The following is a 12,858-nucleotide window of genomic DNA, read 5'->3' as shown; positions in this document are numbered from 1 at the left end:
GCCGCCAACCCCATGCTGCCGAGCAAAGCCCGTTCCCAGGCCGGGGAAAGCGGCCGCATCAATCCGGCTCAGCGGAGCGTGCCCGGCCACTGGAGGCTGCACGGGGGAAGCGGTGACGGCCAGGCCTCCGCCGACGGGCACCGTGCCCTGGCTGGGCCTGTGATCTCCTGCCATAGCCGAGCACCCGGCCCGGGGTGCAAAAGGGGCCGGGAGGTCAGGCTATTTACAGCCCCGCTCTGCCCACTGTGCTGCTGATGGGGAGGGGGAACCCCATGGAGAACCGACAGCACACGCAAGTCCTGGCGTTTAACCAAAGGCGGGCAGATGGAAGAACAGCAACCGGGGCATGCAAGCGCCGTTTGGCTCCGCTCCTGCTCCTCTTCCCACGGGGCTGCCAGGGATGAGGCCACGCAGGTCAGTGACCACAAAGCCGGCTTGGCTGCTGCAGGGATGTGCCAGTGCCAGGCCATGGCGTGCCACGAGAGCAGATCTGGCATCCCCAGCCCCATGCCACAACCCCTGCCGGCACAGGGGAAGGAAGTGTGTTAAGTAACTGTTTATTTTACAGTTATAGGGTTTGTACAAATCTGCATTTACACGGGTATGTATAAGTCTTTGTACAGAGTAACTGAAGCACCCGCAGCGATCGTCTCCTCCCAGGCCCTTCCTCCCCCTGGGAACACGCAAGAACTAAAGTGCATCATGGCCAGAGAGTTAGGGGGCCACAGGGGCTTCCCCCAGCAGGGGGCTCCAGCCATCCCCTCCTTCGGGGCACTGGGGGAGTGTACAGAGCGTTCCAGGACCTCCGGCAGCAGCCACAGGTGACCACATTCACCACAGACTCTCCTGCACCACACGTTTCTAAAGTGCTAAGTCACCCAGCCTTTCGTCCCACGCTGCTGCTGCCCTGGGGAGGCGCCGAGGGCCGAGAAACCGGTTCTGCCTTTAACCACGCTGGGAGAGGAGACCCCTGAGCAGCCCCCGGTTCTCACCAGCGGCATGGACAGCCCTGGCACACGGCAGCCGCTGGCACCAGTGAGCAGCAGAGGGAAAAGGTCTCACTGCCCTGCCTCTGCGAGAGCAGATTCACACGCTCTGGCTTTCAGCCTGCAGAGGCAAAGGAAACTCCTCTGCTCAGAGCATTACGGAAACATGGGTCAGGCATGACGACTGCCCACATGCCCTCTGGCCTGTCCGGTGGTCAGAAAGGCATGGCTCCTCCAAGATCGAGGGCCCATGGGGCAACCTAAAACCTACCCAGGAGGCGCTTAGGAACTGCCAGGCAGGGGGTTGGGACAGGAGGGGGCTGAACTTTGCAGGGCACGAGTTTTCTTCTCTATCCCAAAATCCATAACTCTTCAACCAACACCTAATTTTCAGGTGTGCAGCCCCTGGGCACGGCACAGATGGCTTTGGGCACAACACAGCAACAGCAGGGGAAGCTGGGTGGGAGCTGTAAGGGACAGGTAAGGGCACTTGCGGGAGGTTTAGCAGCTCAGGGGAGAGGTAGAGGCATATAGTGTCTATTGGCTTTGTCTCAGTGGGACACCGAGTTGTCTAGAAGGATTTGCTGCTTGGCTTGGAGGGCAGGGAGCATTAGGACTGGTAATGGGACTGGATGAGAAAATGGGAGCTATGCAGGGGTCGGGGGTGGCCTTTCCAGAAAAATCCCACACTTGCATTACTCCAAGGAATGACACTGAAGCCTGATCAGCTCATGGGGGAGATTTAAGACAGACTTCCTACCGCAATGACTTCTGTCCTGTGCAAACTGTTTCACAAGGTGGAAAAAGCCCTTCTCCGCTTTAGAGCCTGCTTCTGGAGCTGTAGAAGTCTGCAACGCGTGTTTCTGGTGCCACTAACTCTTGAGGTGATGTGATCTGGCACACAACAGCACATACCTCAGGCAGGGCGAGCCACACTCGTCTCTCACCTCACTGACCCAAGATACGATTGTGCTACTGACAGCGAAGGAGACCCAGCAACCAAGAGCTAAGCTCCCTCTGGCAGTCCCGTGGGTCTGCTCCTGTCCCCTGCCCTTCTCCCATGAACAGATCAGGCTGCAAGGATGAGGAAGCAAAAGGAGCCAGGGAGCGTTACATGCTGAAGACAACCTCACGGCAGGGCGCTGGCGGGGGTTTGTGAAAGATCTGGCTCTACCCAGAGGTTGCCTATAGGAAAGGGAAGGGTTGGACCACCAGCGAAGCTGAAAGCAGACGGCAGGGTGTGCTGGCAGCCTGCAGACAGGAGCAGTGCAGAGCCAGAGGGCTCCCCCGCGCCTCAGGAGTGTAACAGCCCCTCGCCCACACACACACACACGCACCCAGGCCAAAACCTGCCGTGACGCTCTCCTCCAGGTGAGGATTTGCCCTCGCTCACACTAATTATCCCTAACAGAGAACACGAGATCGTTTCAGCATAGCCCATGCATGGCTCTCCACTCGTACAGTCACCTGCGCGCAGCCTGGGGAGCCTGACTCGTCCATACCTCCAGTTCCTCACGAGATAGCGGCCTGTTTGCTCACCCCTGCACGGGGAGGAGAGAACAAGGTGAGCGTTGGTGTGGGGAACAATCCTGCTGGGCTGGTTCCTATTAGTCTCTGTCGCAAAGGCCAAAGGCGTCACAGGACGCAGCAAGAATAAAAAATAATCTTCAGAGAGATTGTTTCCAGACATGTCCTTTCATCAAAAATCACCGTTCCCGCCAGGGAAGGACGTGGTGACAGGGAAGGCCCCTCCTCTGGCTTCAGGGAAAAATCTGCAGTTCAAACTTGGGTGCCCACTCCAGCGCGCTCTTCACCACGGCCAGGGCAGCTGCTCCCAGCGCGACCGTCAGCCCCATCACCGCCAGCTTGACAAAGCGGTTGGTCCTTGGCTTTGTCAAGATGGATTTTGTCCGCTCCTCCCCTCGGAGCCGCTCCCTGAAGCGCTGCCTCAACACAGTGTCTGGTCTCTGCTGCACTGACACCAACTCAAAGTCCTTAAAAGTGGAAGCCGCGGTTCTGCAAGAGAAGAAACTGGTCAAGGAGTGTCCCTGGCTCGCCTTTGGGACCAGTCTCCTGCCAGGGAGGAAGATATTCGCGACAAAACAAGACCTGGCAAGGGGATGTACAGAACATGTGCGCACATGGGCTGCCCTGCACTCACCGTTCAGCCTGCTGCTGTGCTGCCTCCCTGGCAAGTTCGGATGGTGGGAACTGGACAAAAAGGTCCCCAGCTCTGCTGATCAGAGTCTCGTAAGGAAGGTCCTGTGGGATCTGGGACAGGAGGTGGTGGACAGACGCCATGTCGCACTCGCAGTCCAGAACTTCCTGCTCCCGATACAGCACGATCTGCAGAGAGGAGCAAGAGCACTGAGGACAGCTGGGGAAGTGGGGACAACTCCTTGTCACTCACTAGCACTCACTTCAGAGGCAGAAGAGAAAAACATTTCGTTTCTGGCTGAAAGACCTGCCTTTCCTCAAGGGGACACACTGCAGTGGAGCATTCCCTATCTGGGAAGAGAAAAGCCAAACCCTTCCTGAGACTCTGAGGCCACATAAAGCCCCTTCCTGGGTAGTTACGTCTGTCTTCTGAGCAGAGCCTGCCACTGGCAGGTCGGAGACGCGGGCAGAACCTCAGCAGGGCTTGACTCTGCAGCTTGCCCTCAAACAAAAGAGATTTGTTGGACCCCCCCCCATAGAAGAAAGGTCAGATGGACATGCAGATGTCCCCCGCCAGGCTCCAAGCAAGTGCCCAGCAGCAGGGCCAGCACATGAAAGCAAAAAAAACCCACCAGGTCACACTGCTTCCACAGCACTGAACTGGAACAACCTGCAGATCTGGACACCCTTACGCTGCCCCAAGCAATCCTGGATCCCAGGATCGCTGGCCTTGTGTACAGTGGGGTGCAGCCAAGCCCAGCAGCACTGGGCTTGCCAGCTCCCCTCTGCAGCCCCAAACTACTGCCACCTCGCAATGGTTCAGTTAATCCCCCTACCACTCTGGCCAATACCTACCACAGCAGCAAAATAAATGGGCATCAGTGGATGGCAAGCCAGGAAGAAGTCATATAATCGCACAACGTGCCTGAAGTCAGACAAAACATGCCCGAACCAGGTGATCAGCCAGCTGAGAGCAAAGATGGTTCCCACCTCCGCACTGCACAGAGAGAAAGTGCTGTTAGGTCAGCTGCTGCCAGCAGCTTGGAAACAGCGCTGAAATGCTCCTGGGCGATCCCTGAGACACACCGCCACGCCTGGGAGGGGAGATAGAACTGGCTATTGGCAGAGCATTCAGAGCTCAGTCCAGATCCATGAACCGCACCTCTCCTACAACCCCAAGGCAAAGTACTACTCCTCTCCATCCACTAGGATCCACAACAGAGGTCCAAGTGGTCTGCTTTCAGGAGAACCTGAATGCGTGATGTACCACGTCACCGGCACGCTGACCTGAGGACACCTGAAGTCCTGCAGCACATTTAACTTTTCAGATTCCTTTTCAACCGTAAAGGCTTATTAACTTCTGGAAGTTTGCAATCAAGATTGGCATCCGAAGACACCCTGGCCATGAAACCTAACAGACACACTTCCCAGAAAAGGGCTCTGGACTGAACCTTCCCCCTTACCTTCCTGATTCTGCTTTATTCTGCCCGTACTACACTTCTGTGTCCCTATTGCACAACCTGGGAATTATCCCCAGAACTGGCAACAAATTACAGCAAGGCAACAGCAGCCACAAAACTGGGCAGGTGAAGCAGTTGCGGCAGCTTTGCCTGACACCGACTATAATCCCCCAGCCTTTCCAATATGGGCTGCAGACCACTGGGGTGAAGATGACACCATTTAAAACCCCTCAAGACAGGCAACATAGGTTTGGGTCTGCTCGGAAGCAGAGTCCCGCATGGCTTTGGACTGTCACCGTTAGCTGTGGGCTGTGTTGACTCACTCTGAAAAAGCCACTGTGGTGCTAGGGACATGCTGGTGCAAACGGCCCCATGAACAGTAACATGAGACTGGCAGCGGAGAGCTATGAGGCTCCGAGGGAACATCTGCGTACCTCTGCATGAAGTCATGCACCTCAGGGTTCACCTGGTCTATGATGGGCATCAGATAATTTAAAATGTGCTTGGTATTATCCATCGTTGGGTCCATAAAATCCCTGAGGAAAGATTTAAAAGAAGCTCTGTCAAGCAGTCACGTCAGTGAGCAATCCCTTCAGGGAGGCAACCAGAAGGTAAACAAACATACTTGCAATTAACAGCTTTGCTGACAGGGTGGCTCCCAGCCCCAAGGAATTCTCTCTATTTGGGATAGCCCCCTTCCTACTTATTTGGGACACACAGGGCTGATCTGCACAGAAAACCCGGACCCAGACAATCACGCTGCTGTCAGCTGACACTTCTTATTTTGCTGCAGTTCATGAATGAACCGTAAAGCCTTCCCAGCACCCAAAACCTAACTCCCCGCCTGGGAGAGGAGGGGGAATATCTCCAAACCACTCCCCAGCTGAAGGCTTATTCTCACTTCAGTGCACAAACAGGAGAGTCATTTGACTTGGGGCTAAGGACACTGGTGGTACAGACCACGCTGCCCAGGGCTGTGTGAGGCTAAGTGGGAGGCACTGTGCTGAGCCAGCCCCCAGGAGCCACAGAGGCCCTGACAGCAGAGACGGCCAGAGAACCATGAATAATGCACGTGCGTCGGCTTTTTCAACTTCAAGAGATGCTACAAATTAACTGACAGCCTTCAATTATCCCTTCCCCAGAGCACAACTCCCTGCAAAGCCACGTGCTATCGTGTGGTCACGCTGCTCTCTCACAGCAGCCCTCTGGGTATGGACACAACAGGCAGCCGACCTTAACCCAAGGCTCTGCCTTCCAGGCCAGCCCCATCTGCACAGGTGTCCCCACAGCCTGAGGACATGCAGGCAGCTTCTCCCTCCCAGCTGAGCCCACTGAGTACCTGAGATGATGCGTGGAGAGCTTTTCCACCAGAGCCGTGGCCAACCTGTCCCCCACCACCAGCAGGAAGGTGACCACGATGTCATGGTAGCCCTGGTAGTAGTGCAGCTGGGGGTTGCGCTTGAGGACGTGGAGGATAATATCGATGAGCTCCTCCTGCAAGCCTTCCCTCTGGTCATCCGGCATCCCTGTGGGGACAGCACCAGGCAGCGGTGGGACGGGCTGTGTCACCTACTGGTGCCTGCAGCAGGAGCGAGCACGGTATGCAAGGAGAGGACCTGTGCATTTACCAACCCGCCTGATCCCAAGGGATGTGGTGCAAAGGGGAGGGAGATAAAACCAGCAGAAAAAAATATCCTAAACCCTAATCCTGTCCCCCAGAACTCTGATGGCCCAGGGGAAGCCGGCCAGTCGTTAGGTTGTTTAATCTTTGGAGCTGCAGTGCCCCTACCTGTGAGGAAGTCACCGTGGAGGAGGGGAGCAGGGTTTACTGAGGTTTGTACAGTGCCGCGAAGAATGAATTGCACTGCACAACCAGCACTGCTAAGGACATTTTAATCATTTTTAATTTCCCAGGGGTTCTAGAAAAAATTAAACAGGACCCCTTTTCACAGAAACTGCGCCAACTGCATCAGACTGTGAGGCCACCATCGCCAAAACTTTGTATCGGTCCCCTGCTAACAACATGTGTTTAGGGACAGGATGTCACCGGAAAAACATTGTTCCTGCCATGCACAGCTGCAGCCAGTTTCTGGCAGTCCTTGTCAACAGATAAAATGCCCAAAGGCCGAGTAGAAAGTCCCAGCAGAGATCCTGCAATGACAAAGTTCTCTTTTTCCCCTGCTTCACTAATGCATCTAAAAATAGGCAGGAGGCTGCCATTCAAGGGCAAAAAAGTCCGTACTAGCAGACCCTTCAGGAATCAGGCTTGCACACAGTATCCACACTCGAAAGAGAATCAGAGTGAATCAACTGTTTACACAAAATAAAAGCAGCAGAACAGATTCTGGCCAGAAATGACGACTGCTCTGCAGAGTTAGATAGCTGCTGGCTTAAACGTTTTATAAATAGCACAAGGCACCAGCCACCCATCAGAACAAAACAACTGCAAAAACATTTTGCTTCTAAAGGTTCAGAGTTCTCTTAGATTTGGTGCACGAACCCGACTTTGCGACAGTTTTACACCAGAATTTGTTCTAACCACTGACAAACCACGCCCCCGAGCTAGACCACAGTCTAAAATAAACTGAAGCAAACGGTGCATTTCTCAAGCGCTCCATCTATCCTAATCTCACCCTGTTCACAACAGGTGAGGATCCCACAGGATCTGGGCCTCTCTGTGCGCGACTGTTCCAGCAGTACCAGCCTGCTGGCAGAGGGACTCAGCAGCGCAGGGGGAAGAGTAGCCTTGGAAGAACCACATCAAAACCCAGCTGCAGCACGGGCAGCTGAAGGAAACTGACAGCCGCAGAATGGCTCCACTGAATGAAGAAGCAGCTGTTAAGCTCACAAGGAAAAAGCTTTCTAGAAGTCAGGCTCTCAGATCAACGGAGCGTCACCTATTGCAACCCCCCGAGTAAGGTCTGAGCCAGGAGGAGCCCCACGGCACAGACCTTCCCCCCTGCAGAGTGGGAAGAGGAGAATCCCCTCTCACCTGGTGGGAAACGGCGCAGGGATCGCCGCACGTCCAGTAACACTTGCTGGTAATCTTTATTGTCCTCTCGCAGCTCCTTTCCTGCTGGGAAAAAGAGGAATATGATTAACACTGAGTAGCACAAAGGTACCGGGAAGAGCTGGGCGAGGGAGCCAGGAGAAACCCTGCTGAAGGCAGAAGGATGAGGCTGCACACAGACACACGACTCCGTCGTACGTCCCCTTTTTGTATGTCACACACCAACCCTGTCCCCTCACTTGCACTGCTGCGCATTCTGACACTAACAACACTTCTGTGTGAGGAAACAAGACTTATTTCTTTAAACAACATACGTTAAAATGCTTAAACTGACACCACTCCCAGCATTCCCGGAAGCGTCTTTGCTCCACAATTTTGCTGGGCAATTGAAAGCATACTCAGCAGCAGTAAGGCATGATACGCTGTGGAGGCCACAAAGAGTAGTTTATTAACTGGAAATAATTCAGAAGAAAACCCCACCCACAGCTAGCTAAGATAGTTAAAACAGAAGAGAAAAGAATTTGCTGGCACACTGTGCTATCTATGTGATCACGTGAAATTAAGTGTTGTCTTCCAGCAGCTCCGATCACCTCACGTAATCCAGCCCTTGACTGACACTGGGGGATGCACACTTCTGAATGGCCACAGAGTCAGGAACAACAATAAAATCTGTGTGGGGGACAGTGACTGCAAAAGCTACAGGACTTGGAACTTCTGCATTGCTAAGGTTGAAAAACCATGCAGGTATCTCATCAGGAAGGTCATTTTCCCTGCTTCTGCTCTAACTAACCACTGCATATGCTTCATGCAACAAACTGCTTCATCTACACCTGGCAGAGACACCTTGGAAGAATTTCGGCCAAGCCAGGGCTCAGCATAGCCACCTCTCCATGGCAGCAACAAAAATTTCGACTTTCTGCTGCAGATGAACTTACACATGCCAGCATGCCATTACACTGCTCCGGGCCACACCAACCGCATCCAAAGAGAACTACTTTCCACCACTGTCACTAAAGATAACAACACCCTTGCAGCACAACGGAAGTGTTGTTTTTAGGAAGCCGTGTACTTCCAAATCTGCCATTTACGTACAATACAGCACACGAAGCTACAGCGTTCATGTTACAGCGAGAGTCCCCTTTGCACACGAGCTTGGTGGGAAACACACCCACGTACACAGGGAGAAGGTAGGCCAGAAAGCATGTGATTCAACCTCTGGGATCCTTCCTCTAACGTGCACAGAGATCACTGAGCTGTTCTTCCAAAGCACCCAAGCCCAGGCTGTTCCATACCTGGAAGAGGGGGTAGGTCATCTGTATTAACACTTAGCAGCTTCGGCCACACTTTGCAACGAATCTCATCTGTCAGGAGCCCTCCCTCGCTGATGGCCATCCGCCTGAGCGCAGCCACGTCGATGGGGTCGCTGTTCAGAGCCTGATAAATTTCTGCCACTTTTCTTTTCTTCTTAGAATCAAAGTCTGTAAGAAACCACAAAGAGACAAGATGACAGGTAACGCCAGCACGCGGAGGGGCAGCAACTCAGATCAAGAAGGGAAAAATCCACTCAAGCGGTGTCACACACGCAACGAGGGAGATGACATGGGGCAGTCGGCACATGTCCTGCCACGCATCTCTCCCACCCTGGGAGACAACTGCATCTCCTCCTGACACTGGAGCCACCACCGCTGCCCGAGCAGATCCCTCGTCCTCAGCTCTCATACTCCCCAACAGATCACGGCTCCATTCAGGACCGTGACGGTCGTGCAAAGCCATGCTGCAACTGTTTGCTCTCTGACGCAGCTGCCAGCTCAGGTGTCAAGTGTTTCCTAAGACCAGGACTTCATGTTCCTACCAACTCCCAGCTAGGCAGCGGCTCCTGGATGCAGCCGTCCTCAGGAAAAGTGTGAGCATTTCCACCAACAGCAACAGTCACAACAAAGGACATAATTATACCAGAGTTAACAAATCACGAGCATATCGACTTCTCTCCCAACAAACACAAACTTGCCAGCTATTAGTATATGCACAGGTTAGCCAGTATTAAATAAATACCATTGTTTTATGGAGCACATGAACTTGGGGACAGGTAGGGAAGGGAATAACGCACAAAGAGCACTGTGCTCTGGTTTCAGATGGGTTAATTGCACTTACAGGACATGAGAGTGCTTCCTGGGGAGCCTAGAAGGGACACTATGTCACACTGCATCGTGGTATTTGTCACCACTGCCTCATGCGAGGAAGAAGAGAGGAGGCTGAGAGCCATCTGATATCCCACATTGGAGAAGTTTCCACTAAGGAGGCTTTGCTGAGCAGCCACAGGGTTGGAGCGCAGGATGAGGCCACAAACACTGCCTTTACCTAAAGGCGTTTCCAACAGATCCAACTACTTTTGGGATCCGAACGGGATTCACTCGATAAGGATTTGAGGTGCGAGGAATTAAAAGCATCCTGATGGAGAAACAGCTGTTTCTCAACGCCGCACTCTCCCGGCAGCAACTCGGGGAGCGCGTTTCTCTGCCCACGTGGCACTTCCAGCGTCTCGGCACAGCCCCAGCCCTCTCCCCGCTCCCTGCTGCGCGTGAGAGCCTGGCTGGAAGCACCGCTTTCTGCAGCATCTGAATGGAAGACGGCAGGATGGCAGGCTGCTCACACACAGATGGTAAGTAGGTCAAGGGGTGGGTGCTGTCCCTTCTCAAAGTACCCTTTTGAAACACTTTTTGGATGAAAACAAGCTGTAACAGCTTACAACAGATCTCCAACTCCCCTGTAAACACCAAGTTCCCGGTAATGTTAAAGCTTCTAATGCTCACACGGTGACCACAATTTCCTTTTTTTCCTTTCCCACCCCTTGTGCAAGCAAAGTTATTTGCACATGAACAGAAACCAGCTCCGCTCAGCTGGCAGTTCCCTAACCCCTGCGACACACAGACACTGGGCTGTCAAACACCGAAGCCTTGGGAAGGAGGAGACAAAGCCTATGGAAGAAAAAAAACTCCTGTTCACACACAGAGAACTTAAGGAGTAGAATGAAGGAAGCAGCACATATTGCAGGCTTCTCTTCTAAGATTTACTGGCAAATACCCCAATATTTACACTGTTCAAATGTACAGTGGACAATAGCTGCAAGTATTACAAGAAAATTCTATTTTCAAAACCAAAAAACGTTAACTCGCAGCATCAGTTACACTTTGAAGGGCAGAAACACAAGCTCAGAGCACAGGGGCTTACCAAACCATACTTCAAACCGTACTGTCATGGAAGGTCCACCTGCCTGGCCGCGAGTGGATTTTTATTTACTTCCATGGCTAAAAACAGTGCCTGTAACAGCTCTCACTGACAAGCACCCGAGCACAGCACCCACCCGTGTGCGGAGAACGCAGATGATCTCCACGGGCTGAAGGGGGATGACTGCCCGGGCAGGAGTGGGGTCCCACAGAGGGAAGCTGCTCTGCGACCCCAATGGGCAAAACAAGGCGCAGACACCGGGCACCGGCACTTACACAACGCTCGGCAAGGCCGAGCCAGCCCCGGCGCTGCTGCAGAGCGCCCCTCCCCGCCCCCGGTTACTGCCGCGATGGGCGGCCCGGAAAAGCGAAGCCCCGACGGCGCAAGGGCCCGGTCTTGAATCAGGCAGGGGCCAAACGGCAGCCCCGTCTGTGCCCGCGGCCTGGCGGGGCACAGAGGAGGGACGGTGCCACAGCGGCGGGGGGGTGGGCCCGAACCCTCCGCTCGGGCCCCGGGGACCCCCCGAGACCCCCCAGGACGGCCCCCGGCGGGGCGGCTCCGAGCGCAGCGCCGAGCCCCGCCCCGCCGCTAGGGGGCGCCGCCGCGCCCGCAGGGGGCGCTCCAGCTCCCACCCGCCTCACAGGAATCGGTTCCCCCCGCCCTCCAGGCCCGGCCCAGCCCGTACCGTGGCCGCCGACACCGTTGCGCGGCGGGCTCCGCCGGGCCATGTTCCCAAGCGCTGCGGCGCATACCGGGCCGGAGACCGGACCGGACAGGGCCGGGCCGGGCTGGGGCTCCGCGCTCCCCGCGCCCTCCGGTCCCGTCCCGCCCCCGCCCGCTCCCCCCGCCCCTCCGCTGGCGCGCGGGCGGCACGTCACGGCGCCTCAAGGCGCAGGCGCAGCGCCACGGGCGCGGGCCACGTGGGCAGAAGGGGCGGGGCGCCGTTGCGCGTGCGCAGAGGGCAGCGCGCGGCACGTGGCCGCCCCTCCGCCGTGGGAACTTCGGTTTAAGTTTTTTTTTTTACTAAAAAACGTCCCTCCGCGCGCAGGTTTTCGCGTCTCTTTCTGCGAGGGCTGAGGGGCGTTGGCGCCGCCCGCCGTCCCCTCCTTCATAGGGCTCATCCGTGTCTGTGGTCCGGGAGGGAGCAGCCGGCGCAAACCTCCCTCCCCAGAAATAAGGGAAGAGAAAGGGGCGGGAACAGCCCCTACAGCTCACGGCCCAGCGCCAACGACCAAGAGCTGCGTTTTTTGCCGTAACGGGTGCTTTTACATCACAGCACATCGAGGTAAGGCTCAACACAGTCCAACTTTCACATCGTTCTGGGATGTAGTACAATGTGCTCCCACTGGATGAAGTCATGGAGGACAAGGCTCCCCACGTGCACGTGAAAAACCTCCTCTTCTGTGCCAGCAGTCGGCAAAAAGGGGGCTGTTTCATGTTCTCCTGCCCCCTCTCTTCAGTTGGTTTGACCCAGCCCACTCGCTCCACCCTACCTTGCAAAATTAACTGACATGGAAGAACATGGCCTTTGCCCCCAGAGAAGCAGGCACTTGCTGAGTAAGGGGAAGGACACTCAATGCCCAGGACCAGCAATGGCTGCAATAGCTTTAGCCGTCGCTCACCAAGAGAGACAGCTGCCACTGTGCTTATGGCCACTCCAGCCGAGCCCCACAAATGTTACACGACTGAAAACAAGTCATTGAAATCCAATGAATAGCACCACACACAAAAAAACCCTAAGAATTGGTTCAGCATCACAAGTCTTCATCCATCAGAGCTGAGACAGAAGACGAGGCTTTTCTGTTTTTATGGCAACAGGTCCTTCTCCCAGGAGAAGCTTTGGCTTGAGATGTGTGCGTACAGCTTCTCTGCACTGCTCACCATGCAAACTGCATGTGAAGGGGGATGTAGCCTCCCAGGAGAAAGTATATATACACAGCAAGGGGTAGCAGGGCTGTAACAAGGGTGGGGCTGTGGGCCACCCCTGGGAGGCCTCTACACAGGGAACTTCAATCTAACC

The 12,858-nt window shown here is 55.0% G+C and overlaps 1 protein-coding gene across 2 annotated transcripts; it reads right to left on the bottom strand.

Moving 5' to 3' along the window:
- Positions 1–530: 530 nt before the first annotated feature.
- TBC1D20 (TBC1 domain family member 20) lies at positions 531–11,696 on the bottom strand. 2 transcript variants are annotated; one of them, XM_063350129.1, is made up of 8 exons: positions 11,524–11,696; positions 8,906–9,091; positions 7,596–7,679; positions 5,943–6,129; positions 5,038–5,139; positions 3,999–4,140; positions 3,148–3,332; positions 531–3,002 (listed from the first exon to the last, which is right to left on the bottom strand). In XM_063350129.1, the coding sequence occupies exons 1-8, from the start codon at positions 11,564–11,566 to the stop codon at positions 2,747–2,749; spliced, it is 1,185 nt and encodes a 394-aa protein (XP_063206199.1). In that variant the 5' UTR covers positions 11,567–11,696; the 3' UTR covers positions 531–2,746. The 2 variants fall into 2 exon arrangements, with proteins under 2 accessions (XP_063206199.1, XP_063206200.1); XM_063350130.1 differs by having other exon boundaries at positions 532–3,002; positions 7,596–7,676.
- Positions 11,697–12,858: the final 1,162 nt, after the last annotated feature.

The sequence above is a fragment of the Chroicocephalus ridibundus genome, chromosome 12 (assembly GCF_963924245.1).
Source record: "Chroicocephalus ridibundus chromosome 12, bChrRid1.1, whole genome shotgun sequence".
Lineage (NCBI taxonomy): Eukaryota > Metazoa > Chordata > Aves > Charadriiformes > Laridae > Chroicocephalus > Chroicocephalus ridibundus.
Note: the sequence above shows the minus strand (reverse complement) of the source record. Positions and strands in the feature narration are given on the sequence as shown.

What these genes read in the sequence shown, in the direction of transcription:
- TBC1D20 (XM_063350129.1), bottom strand. Translation starts at nt 11,566, where the DNA reads ATGGCCCGGCGGAGCCCGCCGCGCAACGGTGTCGGCGGCCACG. An exon ending in GTGCATGACTTCATGCAGAG is followed by an intron (nt 4,141 to 5,037) that starts GTACGCAGATGT and finishes CTCTCTGTGCAG; the next exon opens with TGCGGAGGTGGGAACCATCT. An exon ending in GCACAGCAGCAGGCTGAACG is followed by an intron (nt 3,003 to 3,147) that starts GTGAGTGCAGGG and finishes CTTCTCTTGCAG; the next exon opens with AACCGCGGCTTCCACTTTTA.